Below are 19041 nucleotides of genomic sequence, written 5' to 3' on the forward strand. Positions count from 1 at the left end.
GTCAGTTTCACAGTCTCTTCGTAAGCTATTCAAACGAAACACTCCTCTTATTTGTTCGGAAGCTTACCAACTTAGGAAGCGTTTTTGGTTGATAGCTTACGAAAAGACTGTGGAATTGATCCTTTTGCCTTACCAGTTCAGTTTTCGGTACTCTCCCAAACGACAAGCAGTGTGCAAAGTTGATTGTGGAACCTGATGACGGCTAAAGCACTTTTGTTGGTTAGCCAGCAAGAGGAAAAAGGGTGACTCTGGAACTGGCCTGTCAGCAATAAGGCGGTAGTTTGAAGGGTTGGATTGGATGGGGACGATAGGTGGAAATAGGTAGGTGTGTTTCGTACAGGGACTGCCACGTGTAGACCTGATGGCTTCTTACAACTTTCCTTATTTTCTTATGCTCTCATGTTCTTTTAAGGAGGAGGAGGAGTGGTCAGACTTTCTCGCCTTCCACCTCCCTGGAATGCGTCTTCTGAGCGTCTGTAACCCTTTTCACCCTTTTGACACATCTTTTAATCACTAACCACTCCGAGATATATTTTCTTCTAAATTGCAAAATCTTTTTTTTTTTTTAATGCCTTCCCTTTCCTGTAGATGATTATGAGGAGAACATACATTATTTTCAGTGTTGTGAATTGTTGCATACCGCAGTGGAAGGGCAGCAGGGTGTTGCGTCATGGCCTTCCCACTTCCCAGTTTTCTTATCTTGACTGGTGCGAGGTCGTCACGGTGGCCTGTGCTTTTACTGACGGCATGGCGTATTTCTTCACTCATTACATGGTCTAGGTAATTAATATTCAGGATTTATGTTTATTACACTGGTGCGAACAAGACAAAAATTTTACGTTACACAGTTTTGATAAAGAATAATTCGAGTAGGTGGGAAATATTAAGGAATTTTCTATTACATCAATGAAAATAAATAGAAAAATCGTTATGTACATTTTTTTTCTTAGGAATAACATATTTTAGTCTATTTCTTTTCAATATATTTTAATCTTCCTTTCTGACATTATCTATTTTTTTCCTTTCCAGAAAATAATCCCTCGAATTTCTTTTTACTCCTTAGGGGTTTAACTGAACGATTCCAAATAATTTCTTTATATATATTTTTTTTCATGTGTGTGTGTGTGTGTGTGTGTGTGTGTGTGTGTGTGTGTGTGTGTGTGTGTAGGTAAGTAAGTAAAGTTTATTGCTTTATAATATTAATACAAGAATTACTGTAACATTTTCATTTTGTAGCAAAGTGTGTTAAGCCGCAGCTCGTGCAGACTTGCTTGAGTTGAGTCATTGTCACACAGAGAGCAATCACGCTTTGATGTAAATGATCGTTTTCAAAGATATACACAATCACACACAAAAAGATATAAATTAACGTTAATTACATGCATACACATTCATACACATTGTTACCATCAGGCGGGTGAAAGAAGTTGTTGTTGTGCAAGCGAGTTTGTCATTGAGGAAGGAAAGGACCTGGCGGTGAGGGCGAGGATCAGGACGAGGCCTAAGTCAGCGAGTTTCTTGTACGGTCGGTGTTGAGATAATGTTGATGTAAGGAGATGAAGGATGCTTGCTATGACATGAGACTAAGATGAAGCCGCCCTTAACGCCGTCGCTAATGGATGACGATGGACAGGGCAGGAAGCCAGGCACTAGCTGAGGACGACAGGGACACTTTGCTGAGGACACTCGTGCAGGGAGGACGTGTGTCGGTGCAGAGACAGAAGTAGATAGACCTACCTAGAGCACCTGTCAGAAAGGGCGTGCGCGTTACTTAACGATTACCCAAGACCCAAACACGTTTTGACCGAATTCAAGCGGATCCAACCGGATTCAATCGGACTCAATAAATGATTCGTATCATCGTGTAGGTCTGAATCAACTTTTGCCGCCTGCTGGCGGTAATACACACACACACACACACACACACACACACGTATACATATACACACACATACACACATACATATACTTACATATACACTTAAGCATACATACATACATATACACATACATATACATACACGTACATATGCACACATACATACATACATACATACATACATATACATGAGTAATATAACTGGAACATTTATGGGAAATAATAGTAATTTCAACAAAATAATAATAGCATAATGACTTACAGAATTATACTTCTATTTAGATATAACACATTAGTAATAGTAATTAGTGACATTATCTACAGCAATAAATGAAGAAAAAGATTGAGTTACAATTGATATTATATATTTTATAAGATAATAAATGTTTTTTTTTACTTTTTTAATATCTATATAGTTTTCCTTCTTTCATTTTTTTTTTCATATCCAGAGATAAGGTGTTAAATGTTCTTGGAACAAAACTAATAACATTTTTTCTAAATAATTCAGTTCTGAATGTTGGACAAACTAAATCTAAATTACTACTTCCAGTATGCTGAGTACTTTCTATGAACTTAAAAACAGTGTTTTGTCCTATTCTTTTGTAAATCAGTAGTAAGGTAAAAAAAAAATATGAATAGAGTAAAAATCAAGAATATTTAATGAAAAATAAAAGTTCGCTGTCGAGTCCATTTTTTTTTTTTTTCATGAAATAAATACAACAAAAATTTTTATTCTGAATTATAATTAGCTTTGAGAGAAATGAATGCCATGTACTGGCCCAGATAGGCACACAATATGTTCCATCTTTTAAAGTTAATTTTTCATATTCATCTTTAAAGCTATGAATGATCCATGTGTGTGTGTGTGTGTGTGTGTGTGTGTGTGTGTGTGTGTGTGTGTGTGTGTGTGTGTGTGTGTGTGTGTGTGTGTGTGTGTGTGTGTGTTATGCCTATTGCACATCTACAGGACTTTATTTTTACTTCTATTGAAGTTGGACAGAAAATGAAATTTTAACTTTTTGTATTACTTGTGTTTTTGTCAGTAAACAACAACAACAACAACAACAACAACAACAACAACAACAACAACAACAACAACAACAACAACAACAACAACAACAACAACAACAACAACAACAACAACAACAACAACAACAACAACAACAACAACAACAACAACAACAACAACAACAACAACAACAACAACAACAACAACAACAACAACAACAACAACAACAACAACAACAACAACAACAACAACAACAACAACAACAACAACAACAACAACAACAACAACAACAACAACAACAACAACAACAACAACAACAACAACAACAACAACAACAACAACAACAACAACAACAACAACAACAACAACAACAACAACAACAACAACAACAACAACAACAACAACAACAACAACAACAACAACAACAACAACAACAACAACAACAACAACAACAACAACAACAACAACAACAACAACAACAACAACAACAACAACAACAACAACAACAACAACAACAACAACAACAACAACAACAACAACAACAACAACAACAACAACAACAACAACAACAACAACAACAACAACAACAACAACAACAACAACAACAACAACAACAACAACAACAACAACAACAACAACAACAACAACTACTACTACTACTACTACTACTACTACTACTACTACTACTACTACTACTACTACTACTACTACTACTACTACTACTACTACTAATATAATACCTCCACCCCATGTTTATTGATGTGTCAATTAGGGGCTCCATTACTTGGAGGTCATTAGCCCCAGCTCCCGCTAATGACTGTGGCATCCAACCATATCTAATACTCTATAATATAAACATTAGTTGTTAACTATAAATTCATTCTACCTCTACTCTATCTACTCTTATGCCACTCTCCACCACTGTAGCCTCGCAGTCGAGGCCTCCTAAGTCTGCAGGTATGGGAGTGGAATGCCTTGTCCCCCTGAGACACAGGAGGGCAGATCTGAGGAGGGAGAATGACTACTACTACTACTACTACTACTACTACTACTTCTACTCACATATCTATAGATGTTAGCGTTGAGCATACTGTTTGATGCGGTCTCCCTGAAGATTCTTGGCTCATTTCTCAACAACCTGAAGGCTTTCCTGGTGGCAGATTGTGCTGCATTACAATCAACACATCATTAACAATAGCATCATCAATATTTTCATTCATTTTCAACTTCTTTTATATCACCAGATCTGTCACGTCACTAATTACTTTTTGTAATGTCATTATTCTATTAAGTACTTTCCAGCTCTCCTACATTTCCTCAACAGTTTTATATTTTCCAAGCCTCCTTTACTTTCTCTATTTATTTATCCATCTGTTTATTCCTGTCCTTGTATTTCCTCCATCCATGCTCCAACCCTCTGATTCTTCCCTTGTCCTCTTCCTCTTCCTCACACACTCCATCACTCCATCCTCTATCTGTTTCCACCTTGAATGTTCTAATTTTCTTTCTCTCATCTTGTCTCCTTCACATACTCCATCCTTCATTTATTTCCATCCTTGCATGTTTAAGTCTTCTTATTCCCTTCCTATCCTCTCCCTCACACACTCCATCACTCCATCCTTCATTTGTTTCCATCCTTACTTGTTCAAATTCTCTCATTCACCTCTTATCCCTTCCGTCACAGACTCCATCACTCCATCCTTGCCTGCTCTTATTCTCTTATTCTCTTCTCATCCTTTCCCTAACAAGTTCCAACACCCTTACACTTCAGTGGAGGTCAAACTCTCTAACCCATAGCTTTCAACACCCAGCCTGCACATTCCAGATGCTGTCACACATCCCTCCTGCCTTCCAAACACTGTCACACATCCCTCCTGCCTCCCACAGAAGGGTTTCATATCCCCTACTACAGTGCCCAGCATTCCTGGAAGTCCTATCTTCCGGCTCCCACAGAAGGGTTTCACATCCCCTACTACAGTGCCCAGCATTCCTGGAAGTCCTATCTTGTCTTCGAATGTTCTGTAGTGCATGGTCTGGATCCCACCGAGGTACACGTGGCATTTCTGCTCCGTCATGTCCAGCAGCTGCTCTCGAACCTGTGTAAGAAGAGGTGGTGGTGTTGTACTTTTCCCTGTGATGGACGTGGAGCTGGTGTTTCCAAGAGTGGTTTTCTTTGCAGTGTTGTCAGTGAAAGGGAATAAAGTTGAAGGTTAGGTTTACTTGAGTGTCTGATATCCTAAGACTTTTAGTAATAACAGGTGGTGATGGTAGGAGTAGTGCTGTAATAATAATCCGTCTATCTATATGCCAGGCTGCCAGTCCCACAGGAGGTGGTCCAGACAAAGCACCACACACTTATATACATATCATGAAGAAGAAGAAGAAGAAGAAGAAGAAGAAGAAGAAGAAGAAGAAGAAGAAGAAGAAGAAGAAGAAGAAGAAGAAGAAGAAGAAGAAGAAGAAGAAGAAGAAGAAGAAGAAGAAGAAGAAGAAGAAGAAGAAGAAGAAGAAGAAGAAGAAGAAGAAGAAGAAGAAGAAGAAGAAGAAGAAGAAGAAGAAGAAGAAGAAGAAGAAGAAGAAGAAGAAGAAGAAGAAGAAGAAGAAGAAGAAGAAGAAGAAGAAGAAGAAGAAGAAGAAGAAGAAGAAGAAGAAGAAGAAGAAGAAGAAGAAGAAGAAGAAGAAGAAGAAGAAGAAGAAGAAGAAGAAGAAGAAGAAGAAGAAGAAGAAGAAGAAGAAGAAGAAGAAGAAGAAGAAGAAGAAGAAGAAGAAGAAGAAGAAGAAGAAGAAGAAGAAGAAGAAGAAGAAGAAGAAGAAGAAGAAGAAGAAGAAGAAGAAGAAGAAGAAGAAGAAGAAGAAGAAGAAGAAGAAGAAGAAGAAGAAGAAGAAGAAGAAGAAGAAGAAGAAGAAGAAGAAGAAGAAGAAGAAGAAGAAGAAAGAAGAAGAAGAAGAAGAAGAAGAAGAAGAAGAAGAAGAAGAAGAAGAAGAAGAAGAAGAAGAAGAAGAAGAAGAAGAAGAAGAAGAAGAAGAAGAAGAAGAAGAAGAAGAAGAAGAAGAAGAAGAAGAAGAAGAAGAAGAAGAAGAAGAAGAAGAAGAAGAAGAAGAAGAAGAAGAAGAAGAAGAAGAAGAAGAAGAAGAAGAAGAAGAAGAAGAAGAAGAAGAAGAAGAAGAAGAAGAAGAAGAAGAAGAAGAAGAAGTTCCTGCAACAAGCAAGAAAAGTAAGATCGCGGTGTGCCAGTGTCAAGCGACCTAACGCCTGGCAAACAATCGCCACAGATATCTAAAGTTGCTAGTAAACTCATTGACTTTATGGGATGAACTTTACAAAATAACTCAGGAGAGGTAATACTAATACTACAGTTCTGTAGCCAGACCCCATCTCGAATAATGCGTGCGTGGAAAAGTTGGAGGGAACACAGCGGAGAATAAGAGAGATGGTTACTATACTATTCATCACTCAAACTAAAACAATAATCGCAGCATTCTTAAAACAACTGCTAAAAGCAAAACATTCCTCCTTAATCGGATCGTTAACCCTTTGACTTCCACTAGGTACGCCTTTCGCTAATCACCAGTCAATCTGAGACACCTTTACTCGATCGACAGCCATTTTGAACTGGAAAGAAATTGCAAAATGTATTCTTTTCATCGCTAACTTTTTCATAGATGCTTATAAAGACTTCACGCATTGCCTCTAGTGCTGCTAATTGTTTGGTGACTCAGTGAAAGGTTAACGTAACTCACTAACATCCAAGTGTCGATGACCTTCACCTGTTACGCGTCACTCACTTTATATCCGACAGTGTAGTAGGCCACAAATATCCTCGTTGTGGCCAGCAGGTCTGTTGCTGTTTGTTCATCCTTTGTGTTCCTCTCTCTTAGTGTGTGTTAGATATTTCTGGTCTGCTGTCGTTAGTTCTTCTTTGTGTTCCTTTGTCTTTCTCTTCCTCCTCCTCCTCTCCCTAAAAGACATCTGGAGCGTGTTGATACAAGCTGAAGAGAAGCAAGAGTAGAAAGAAGATGAAGATGAGGAGGAGGAGGAGGAGGAGGAGGAGGAGGAGGAGGAGGAGGAGGAGGAGGAGGAGGAGGAGGAGGAGAAGGAGGAGGAAATGAGATGCCTTTTTTTTCCCATATCTCTAATTTCCCCCCCTTCTCTCTCTCTCTCTCTCTCTCTCTCTCTCTCTCTCTCTCTCTCTCTCTCTCTCTCTCTCTCTCTCTCTCTCTCTCTCTCTCTCTCTCTCTCTGTCTCCCCCCTCTCTCTCTCTCTCTCTCTCTCTCTCTCTCTCTCTCTCTCTCTCTCTCTCTCTCCCTCTCTCTCTCTCTCTCTCTCTCTCTCTCTCTCTCTCTCTCTCTCTCTCTCCCACACACACACACAGATAACCCAACCCTTGCCTTCCCTTCCCTTCCTCTACACTTTCTATCCCGGTGACTCAGTATAGTGTACATACATATTTCCTATTTGTTCATTGGTCGGCTCAATAAACGGCAATGAAGCGTCAAAGTTTGTGTTAACGCGTCCATTGGAGGGTCGTTTGATGTGCGGGGGGAATGGGACAATTCATACAGGCCTGGTAATTACAGGAGTTGTAATGATGATAGTAATAATAATAGTAATAGCAATAATGATAATGGTTGTTGTTTTTGTTGGTGGTAGTGGTGATGTGGTGGTGGGGGTGATGATACATCATTGGAAAAATGCTATACACGTATGTACGACCTTGTTGCTACACACACACACACACACACACAGTAGGAAAAAAATGTTCAGTTGAATGATTTAACTTTTTTCCTAATCTTTTCTTCTCAGCCTCATTAATTTGTACGCACGCACGGCTCTCTATTTAATGAAGCAGTTTTCCTACCTATATTTCTAACAAGAGGGACATCTGTCGTCTTTTTCTCGTGGTAGATGTCACTGGCTATGGCTGCCCTCTGACGTGACTCTTGGGACTGCCTTCTTCCTCTCCCCTTCCACATTCCCCACTCCTGTCTCTCTCCCACACCCTCTGCTTCTCATATCTCCTACACCTCCATCGCCGCCCCCCCGTCGTCTCTCTCTCTCTCTCTCTCTCTCTCTCTCTCTCTCTCTCTCTCTCTCTCTCTCTCTCTCTCTCTCTCTCTCTCTCTCTCTCTCTCTCTCATTCTCACGGTCTTGTAGCTTTTATTCCTCCGCCCCCCTCTCTCTCCAGAAGCTAATCCGTAGATCAAGGAAATGATGAGCTCTCACCACCCTCGTCCTGCTCTGCGGATGATGTGTGTGTGTGTGTGTGTGTGTGTGTGTGGGACGTTGGAAGAGAAGAAAAAAAAAAAGAAGTAACATACAAATAAAGACAAACACTTGAGGCAGTAGAGCCACAGCAAGCCAGCGTGAGTGTACGGCATCGTGGCATTAAACAACGGAGTGAAGGACACTCGTACTTGACCAAAACACATTTCTCTATAACTGCTCTTCTTATATACATTGTAAGCAGATTACCAAGAACATTTTGTCCTTCCACATAAATAAAAAAAATAAAAAAAGTGAACAGACACTACCACCACCACCACCACACGGGATGGGACTCACAAAGGGGATGGGAAGTCACTACCTCACCAAACCTTCCTTTTATGAAGAAAACAGTAATAATCATAATTGGTTTCATTACTGAAAAGAATCATCAAAGTATATATCGCGGCATCAAACACCGGACAGGCGGGATACCCCAGGTTCCCCACGCCTTTCAGAGCGTTGCAGCCGGTACCCTCTTCCCCTTCCGGCCCTCCCCTATGAATAACTAGATAAACTGGTAACATACCGAGAAAACAGAATGATAGTGGCTGCGTGAGCGAGCCCCAGCGTGCGGCAGAGGGCCAGCCACATCGACACTGTTGGCGTCTCTCGATGGACTCAGTGCTGTGTGAGTGAGTGCACGAAACTCAAAACAAACTCTAAAAACTAAGTGCTGTGGTGTCGCTGTTTTATTGCTTAAAAAGACACAGCAACATTCGTGACGTGCCTCCAGTAACCAGAGACGCAGAGTGCCTCACTCAGAAACACTCACAAACATCACGTTACTTTATTTCCCGCAACGGGTGAATTCTCCTGTAAATAGTGCTTTAATTGAACTCTCCCTCAAGCCTATTAATATAAAGCAAACTTAAATACAGTGTTCCTGCCGCTGGTACAACACAGCAACACAGCAGCGGAACATGCAGCGTTGTTCATCAGTTTTCTGTCCTTGACGTCTGCTATTACTTTCCGTGAACGTTTTTGTGTTTTGTGGTCTGATTCCATCAAGTTACTGGACGGACTGACAGATCTGCCCTCAGTGCTCGACTGCAGTAGTAAAGAAAAGAAAAAAAGTGATATATGTACACAACATAAAGAAACAAAGGCACCGCAAGACTTCATACCATATATTTCCGGTCACCAGTAATTGCATCACTGGCGTATAAATGTAAACTGAAAAATGTGGTAGAAGTTATTCTTACACTTACATAATAATACAGAAGAAATAAATAAAATATTTTAATCAGAATCTTACACACACACACACACACACACACACACACACACACAGGTGTAATGGTGTGTTGTGTCGGTGATGGTGCAGCACGTGTGCCAGTCACTACACAACACAGGGGCGGGTTCCCACAGGCGGCTCCAGATCCGAGGACTGCCGACCGTTCTAAAGTTCTTGAATTTCCCCTACCACCATTTTCACTCCATGACTGATACTCCCATAACAGTCCACAGTACTTAACTTTATCTTATTATCGTTGTTAATATGAATATTCACATTAAAAACAATAGCAGTAATTCTTATTGAACTTTTGGTGCGGCACGAACACAGTTAGGGAAATACTGTGTTCAAATATATCTTCTTTACTCTCCATAGCTATGGGGTTCCCATGGTTCAGTGGATAGAGTGACAGTCTTTGGAACTTTAGATGCAGGGCGCCAGCGTTCGAATCCCTATAAATCATACAAAAACTAAAAGAACATATAAGATGGCCTGATAAAAATTATTAGCATCATAATAAACAGTATTTTTCTTTAATTAACGCGAACATAAGATGAGGAAATAGACAAACTTTACAGTTAATTTGTTGCGTCCTCGTGGCTTAGTGGGTAGAGTGATGCATTACAAGTTTGGCGGGAGGGAAGCATGGGTTCGAACCCCCACTCGGAACGGAACTTGGTAAAAATTTCACAGAGCATCCACTCCAAAACCATGTAATGGGGCTGCCCAGGGGAGCAAGGAAGGTGTTCTGACCTCTCATGCTTCCACCACTTGGACCCCCCTGGCAACTACAAAGACCACCAAACTGACACACTCAGTCTGTTAAGGTCAGATTAGGAGAGCTTAGGATAGCTTAGGATAGGGTCAGTTCAGTGATCTATGTAACTGCCAGGGTCAGGAGCAAAGATCAGCAGAAACACTACCATCAGCAGATGGAAGAGGATGAAGCGGCAGCACTAACACCACCGAGGGAAAGATTAAAATAAAAAAAATATGTAATTACAATGAGAAAAATGAATTACAAGTAGAAAAATTGCAATTAAGAAAATAAGCGGCAACACTAACATCACCAGGGGAAGCATTAGAATTAGAACAAGTAAACTTAGGAAAATGTATTACAATAAGAAAAAAAAAAAAAAGAATCACAATTAAAAATATATTACAATTAAAAAAATAAAACTGAAGAAAATTAGAATTAGAATAATTAGAATTAGAATTAGAATAATAATAATTTTCTAGAATAATTAGAATTAGAAACAGAAGAATTATAATTTTAATTAGAAGGATAAGAAAAATTATATTTAAAGAATTATAATTACAATTAGAAGAATTAAAATAAGAATTAGAATTAGAATAATTAGAACTGGAATCAAAAGAATGAAAGAATTAGAAACTACAACAGCATCAGAGCGGAAGCAGTATTTAGTGTATTTCTGGTGATCTGGCAGTCAAAAATTATAGGATAAGTGTCTTGAAACCTTCCTCTTGAAAGAGTTCAAGTCATAGGAAGGTGGAAATACAGACACAGGCAGGGAGTTCCAGGGTTTACCAGAAAACGAAATGAATGATTGAGAATACTGGATAACTATTGCATTAGAGAGGTGGACAGAATAAGGGTGTGAGAAAGCAGAAAGTCTTGTGCAGCGAGGCCGCGGGAAGAGGGAAGGCATGCAGTTAGCAAGATCAGAAGAGCAGTTGGCATGAAAATAGCGGTAGAAGATAGCAAGAGATGTAACAATGCGGCGATGAGAAAGAGACTAAAGACAGTCAGTTAGAAGAGAGGAGTTGATAAGACGAACAGCTTTTGATACCACCCTGTCTAAAAGAGCGGTATGAGTGGAACTCCTCCTCCCAGTACATGTAAAGCGTACTCCATATATGGGCGAATAAGGACGGATTCAGAGTTAGCAGCTGGGGGTCGTGACAAAAACTGGCGGAGACGTCTCAGAACACCTAACTTCATAGAAGCTGTTTTAGCTAGAGATTAGATGTGAAGTTTCCAGTTTAGATTATAAGTAAAGGACAGATCGAGGATGTTCAGCGTAGAAGAAGAGGACAGTTGAGCATCAATGAAGAAGAGGGGATAATTGTCTGGTAGGTTGTGTCGAGTTGATAGATGGAGGAATTGAGTTTTTGAGGCATTGAACAATACTTAATTTGCTCTGACCCAATCAGAAATATTAGAGAAATCAGAAGTCAGGCATTCTGTGATTTTCCTACGCGAACTGTTTACTTCCTGAAGGGTTGGACGTCTATGAAAAGACGTGGAAAAGTGCATTGTGTTATCATCAGCGTAGGAGTGGATAGGGCAAGAAGCTTGGTTCATATCATTGATGAATAATAAGAAGAGAATGAGTGACAGGACAGAATCCTGAGGAACACCACTGTTAAGAGATTTAGGAGAAGAACAGTGACCGTTTACCACAGCAGTAATAGAACTTTGAGAAAGGAAACCTGAGATGAAGTTACAGAGAGAAGGATAGAAGCCGTAGGAGGGTAGTTTGCAAATCATAGCTTTGTGCCAGACTCTATCAAAAGCTTTTGATATGTCCAAGGCAACAGCAAAAGTTTCACCAAGATCTCCAAAGAGGATGACCAAGACTCAGTAAGGAAAGCCAGAAGATCATCAGAGCTGCCTTGACGGAACCCATACTGGCGATAATATAGAAGTTTGTGAAGTGATAGATGTTTAAGAATCTTCCTGTTGAGAACAGATTAAAAATCTAGATAATCAGGGAATTAAAGCAATAAGACGTTAGTTTGAGGGATTACAACGGTCACCCTTTTTAAGAACAGGCTGAATGTAGGTAAGTTTCCAGCAAGAAGGAAAGGAAGATGTTGACAGAGAGAGTTGAAAGAATTTGACTAGGCGAGGTACAAGCACGGATGCAAAGTTTCAGAGAACAATAGGAGGGACCCCATCAGGTCCATAAGCCTTCCGAGGGTTTAGGCCAGCAAGGGCATGGAAAACATCACTGCGATGAATTTTAATACGTGGCATGAAGTAGGCAGAGGATGGAGGAGAGGGAGGAACAAGCCCAGAATCGTCCAAGGTAGAGTTTTTAGCAAAGGTTTGAGCGAAGAGTTCAGCTTTAGAAATAGATGTGATAGCAGTGGGAAAGATGAAAAAGCAAAGTTATTGGAGATGTTTTTGGCTAGGTGGCAGAAGTCATGAGGGGAGTTAGATCTTGAAAGATTTTGAAACTTTCTATTGATGGAGGAGTTTTTTGGTTAATTGGAGAAGAGAGTTAGCATGGTTCCAGGGAGAAATATAAAGTGCATGAGATTCAGGTAATGGAAGTCTCAAGTACCTTTGAGTACTGTTTAATTTCATTTGAACATGTTTTTTTTTTTTTTTATCACAAAACTATGAGTGAGCCAGTGAGCCAGATATTTCTGGCAATTCACAATTTCAACACAATTTCAATTCACAATTACAACTAACGACTGCTGTCGTTAGTTGTAATTTTAGCCTTACTGTGAAAAACAATGCACTTCGATTTAGAGGCATCATGGCCACTCCATCCTTAAGTTTCTTAATATACACTTTTAATGATTGAAGCGAGGTTTTCATATCAAACTTCTCTTTTTCATTGCATGTAACTTTCAGTTTATTTAAAAGCCATTCCTCATCTTTGTCTGTTGTACAATCACTGTTACCACCATTCATTAATCTCTTACTAAACACTTCAATAACATTATTAATATAATTTTCACTGTCAATAACACCAGACCACTTTGTTTTATCAGACTGTTGCTTAACCTCTTTCAAAAATTCTTTCATATTCTTGTTTCCAATTTTTTTCTTGAATTGCGACAGATCTTTCTTCCGTTTCATTTTTCTCACACAAAGACAAAGCCTCTTTGAACACTTTCCCACTCATATTAATTTTCCGACATTCATCAGAGTTTCTATTTCTTCCAGTAATTAGCCATTATTGATAATCGTCCCGTGATTTAGCATACAAATGTTTGACTCGTCTATTCCATCCTGGTATTACACTGAACTTGTTCCTGTCAATAACCTGCTGTGCATAATGACTAGAAGAGTACAAAACATTATCACCAATTATCATATCAATCTCTTCAATTTGTGCAAGGTGGTCAGCTTTCTGGCAACCAACACTACACCATCTAGGTGCCTCGCAGGGCATAATGCCTTGTGTATTACCAATAATATTTTAAAATGCATCTGGAAAATCACTTTTTTTTTTCCCATTGGATAAAACACTCATTTCCATGTTCAATTATAATAGTGCTACAGACATTGTTAGACACCCAAGTGAACGTTTGCCGCCATTGGTAAATGATCGGATCCGACAAGTTGATACAGAGCTTTAACATGTTTGACACAGACATCCTTTGAGCTTCCTCCTACAATATGGTCTAACCACTTACAGCAGCAGTTACTGTAAGGTATAAAAATCAAAGTGTTACCGTCTATCACGTTAAAATCCAGACAACACAAACAATTTCTCTCACGAAAGGTCACCAAGTTGTCCCAGGCTCTGCTTATAAAAGGATCTGCATCAAAACCACCTAAAATAAAAATGAAATTAAAATCATGATTGATTAAAACACTTGAAATGTTCCAAGGCAAACCACCTGTGAAGATATTCTTCAAGTGTCTTCCTTTCCCATGTTACACTCCTCATATATACATTTATTATAACAATGTTCAAATAACCCACTGGTAATTGCAAAGCAATATAATTTGTCTCATACAGAAACACCTTTACCTTAAAGGTCAAATCTTTCTTCCATATACAGGCCAGTCCACCTTCACACCTCCCTACATTGGATACAAGAGCCTTTCCAGAGTAGGCAACTTGCACACTTACACCCTCACATTTCTCACTGACAAAATCTGTCACCAAGTCTGTCCTCTAAAACAAAAGTCTCTTGTAGAAAAAATAAATTCATACTGAAAACCAGTTAAAGTGCGAATGACATCAATATTCTTCTTTAAAGAACAACAATTATATGTGCAAACTTTAACATCCATATCGAAAAACGAAAAACGATATATATATATATATATATATATATATATATATATATATATATATATATATATATATATATATATATATATATATATATATATATATATATATATATATATATATATATATATATATATATATATATATATATATATATATATATATATATATATATATATATATATATATATATATATATATATATATATATATATATATATATATATATATATATATATATATATATATATATATATATATATATATATATATATATATATATATATATATATATATATATATATATATATATATATATATATATATATATATATATATATATATATATCGTTTTTCGATATGATAATGATATGATAATAATATATATATATATATATATATATATATATATATATATATATATATATATATATATATATATATATATATATATATATATATATATATATATATATATATATATATATATATATATATATATATATATATATATATATATATATATATATATATATATATATCGTTTTTCGATATGATAATGATATGATAATAATATATATATATATATATATATATATATATATATATATATATATATATATATATATATATATATATATATATATATATATATATATATATATATATATATATATATATATATATATATATATATATATATATATATATATATATATATCGTTTTTCGATATGATAATGATATGATAATAATATATATATATATATATATATATATATATATATATATATATATATATATATATATATATATATATATATATATATATATATATATATATATATATATATATATATATATATATATATATATATATATATATATATATATCGTTTTTTCGTTTTTCGATATGGATGTTAAAGTTTGCTCATAAAATTGTTGTTCTTTAGCTGAAGTCAATACATGAAAATAGCTGGACGAAAATAGTCAAACTGACATCGTCTTTCGACACAAGACCCGAATAACATGAATCAATCAGCACAGGTCCCACAGTGACAAACACATGGAGACAGGACACCAGCCACTTCACCAAACTACATACACCTAATAACTACATACAAATGATGCACCGTCTCACCACAGGTATGGAACTGACGCAAAATTCTCCACCGGGACCCCCGCCATGTTTCATTTATCTCACCCTCTCATCGCTGGAATAATCACTAATACCTATACAAATTAACCCTGCTACTGACCCAAACCTGAATATCGTTGCATAAAGAGTCAAAAGAGATATTTAACACAAAATACAGATCCTGGACACACCTCTGACACGTCTGCACGCTGCCTAAGCTGGGCTCCTCTGAGACCCGGAAACAACAATGATACGTTGTCAATCACTGCCTGTGTCCGGCTAAAGTAACACAACCCTACAATCCTATTAAACATTAAACATAAACATGTACGAACATTTATGCACTTAATTCCCAAATTTCCCTGCCTAATGCATTTCATGTAATTCAATAGTCCAACATAATTACCAACATAGACGAAGTTATAACTAAAACACCACAGTACAACCCGTAAATAAACCACGCCCAGGTGGTTCACTTATTCAGTGATACTTACATATTACATATCACATATTGCCTACAACACAGACCTTACATAGAAATAAATTTCTAATATATTGTGATTTTTACTATAATCACAATACATATATGCACTACATTTTTTTCATACTTGGAGGAGACCAGCCGAGGCCACAAAAACCGGAAAATGTCCGTTAATGTTCTGCTGTCATAGAAATAACGCTGACACTGAAACTCAAGTTTAATAACGATTTCTCAATGTAAAGTCATAGGCGAAAATAAAAAAAAAGAAACAGGTTCCATAGTTACCTATTAAAAGATATGAATAAGTGAGGGTACTGGTTAACTCCTGCATTCGCTGCATTTGCATTAAGTTTAGGGTATAACTTTCAAAGTAACCACTCTGACTACAAAACGCGCAATCGAATACTTCAGGGATTCAAGTGCCAATAGCTACAATTTAGCTTACAAGTCTTACTCAAATTACCATATTACCATTACCTATTATCCAATGGTTAATATCATGACGTCAGTAATCTTCATTATTATCGCTATTCTCGTTGTAATCATTCTCATATGCACTTGATCTGCACCCTGTGCAAAACAAGTCACGTCACCAACTGTGAAGGGATGTCACCACCAAGTAAACAAATCTATCAAAAAGGTTGCTGATCTCGTTACCATCGCTACCGTTACATGACATCCGTACAGAGGCGGTGTTCACTTCCTTGCTAATGAAACACGAGGCCAAACAGCAGAGGTCACTGGCTGATCTGTCATCCCTGTCAGCCCACCCGGTGACCCGCGCTGACCTTTCTCAATCCATGGTAGATCCCCACGCTAAATGTAGTTGTTATAGTTCAAGTAATGTGGGTGTATGCACACACACACACACACACACACACACACACACACACACACACACACACACACACGGATGTGAAAAAAAAATGTGCATAAAATTTTCTGAACTCATTTCAAACTTTCATTTTCTGGCAAAACCAAGCAAGTCAGGGACAAAACTTTTCTAATAAACTTAGTCTTCCGAGGCAGGTTGGGCTGGGACCTCACCAGACTCCTAAAGCAGTACTTCGCTGCCAATTTAAAAAAGGAGGAGTGGGAACAATAGCAGAAATATATGTTCTTTGAATTACGCAACAACGATTATTCAGAGGTGAGTGACCGAACGCTTCCATAACATAGCAAGTCATCACAAGGCAGGCGGGTATGTGAGACTGTCTCGTGGATTTTTTTGATAGCATCAGAAAACGTCGTGTAATATTAAGGTGTAACTTCAGGAGTACATTTGCACACTAAACTAGCTTACATTTAGGGAATGTGCTACATTCAAGTCAGACTACACACACACACACACACACACACACACACAGTTGGTAGCGCAGTGATTCACGCCTGATTCATACTCGGGAGGACTCAGGTTCGAATTCTGGGTAAGGTCAGAAGTCTTTGGGTGGACTTCTTTGCAGTGTAGCCCCTGCTCACCTGGCAGTGATTAGGTACCTGGTGTAAATCGGAATTAGTGACCCGCAGCTAGGTAGGATAAACAAACTCTGAATAGAAAAATACACACGGGGTGACCTGACTATCCCGTGACTAGTCTACCAGGTTGACCGGCGCCATCTGGCACCCAAAGTATTAACTTGTAACATACTTCCTTAAAGTTAAATGTGTATGTGTATTAGTGTATAAGTACGCAATATGTGGATGTTCAGCTATAAGGCTGCAAGATTAATAAACCGGATATTATTATTATCAATTATAATTATCATTATTATTTATAATTATTACTATTATTACACACACACACTTCCGAACTCATGCCATGTTTCTCCCTATTTAAAGACCATAAGAACATAAGGAAAGCTGCAAGAAGCTAGTAGACCTATACGTGACACCCTCTGCAAGACAACAAGAAAAAAAAAAAAAAACATACCACCTATAGCCAGTTTGTAGCCGCTTATTCTTATCAACTATACAATGGATTTCAAATACTTACTCTCAATGCTGACGATACGAAATTTCTGTGCCAAAAGTCCTTCACAGGCACCAGCGCGCCCTGCATCACTCCGCCTCACGCAACACCCCAGCAAAGACTGGCCAGGGTCACCACTCACCACTGCCACGCACCATTTCTCATCCTCGCTGGTCTGCTGCTCGTACATACCACCAATATATTATTTTCTTCGATCAACAACTTAAATTTCTATGATTTAGGAGCATCTTCTTGTAGCTATCTCATCATATGATTACTTAGTGCAGCGCAAGGTGGCTTTAGTACCAGGTGGATATCACATAAACCATCTTTATCTAGTTGGTGAAGCTTATCGTGATGGCAAACCTTACTGAATGCGCACATGCCTCGTCAGACTTAGTAATCGAGTTTAGTCACTGCTATCCGTTTTCAACATAAACACATCCAGGCTTATAAACAACTGGTGCCCATAGTCTACTGTTGCAGAACAGAGAATATCATAGTCAGGTCCTAATTTCTAGTCCATCTTGATCAACCAGGAGAGAAGGGAGGAAGGGATGAGGGTGGGTGGTCATTTCAGGGTTAACAAAGCGTCAGTAGCTCCAACTAGCTCGTTGTGCGGTCTCCAATCCTCAAAAATATTCGCTTCATAACTTGTTTCCTTCGTACAACTTTTCATTATTTTAAGGCAAGAATTCAAATATGTTAAAACTAGTGGTGTATCTGCAAATTATACACAGGCATCTGTAAAACAAAGGTGAAATTATCATTATCGTACGTTACTGTAACGAGACAGATATGAAGCACTTAACATAAAAGGAAACGGTTCTCGTGTGTGTGTGTGTGTGTGTGTGTGTGTGTGAGAGAGAGAGAGAGAGGGAGAGAGAGAGAGAGAGAGAGAGAGAGAGAGAGAGAGAGAGTGGATTATCCGCCCTCGTTGCATGTTAGCAATGAAATACTCATTTGTAACATGTCATATATACTTCATATTTGTCAAGATATTGTAACATTGTAAACAGTAAAGGTTTAGCAGAAAATGAATTGATCCGATATTAAAATTG

The 19041-nt window shown here is 37.8% G+C and overlaps 1 protein-coding gene across 6 annotated transcripts in view; it reads right to left on the reverse strand.

Moving 5' to 3' along the window:
• The window catches only part of LOC135109518 (uncharacterized), a 79023-nt gene extending 60929 nt beyond the window's left edge, over positions 1–18094 (reverse strand). For 3 of the 6 annotated variants that reach the window (XR_010272712.1, XR_010272710.1, XR_010272709.1), the window contains exon 1: positions 18005–18019. Coding sequence is in view for 3 of the 6 variants with exons in the window: in XM_064020898.1 (XP_063876968.1) it covers positions 4649–4984; positions 18005–18070 (402 nt within the window). In the remaining 3 variants the exon portion in view is untranslated. Of the gene's footprint in view, positions 1–1256; positions 1747–3950; positions 4985–18004 lie in introns of those variants that run through there. The other 3 variants (XM_064020896.1, XM_064020897.1, XM_064020898.1) reach the window with 3 other exon arrangements.
• Positions 18095–19041: the final 947 nt, after the last annotated feature.

Source organism: Scylla paramamosain, chromosome 19, assembly GCF_035594125.1.
Source record: "Scylla paramamosain isolate STU-SP2022 chromosome 19, ASM3559412v1, whole genome shotgun sequence".
Classification (NCBI taxonomy): domain Eukaryota; kingdom Metazoa; phylum Arthropoda; class Malacostraca; order Decapoda; family Portunidae; genus Scylla; species Scylla paramamosain.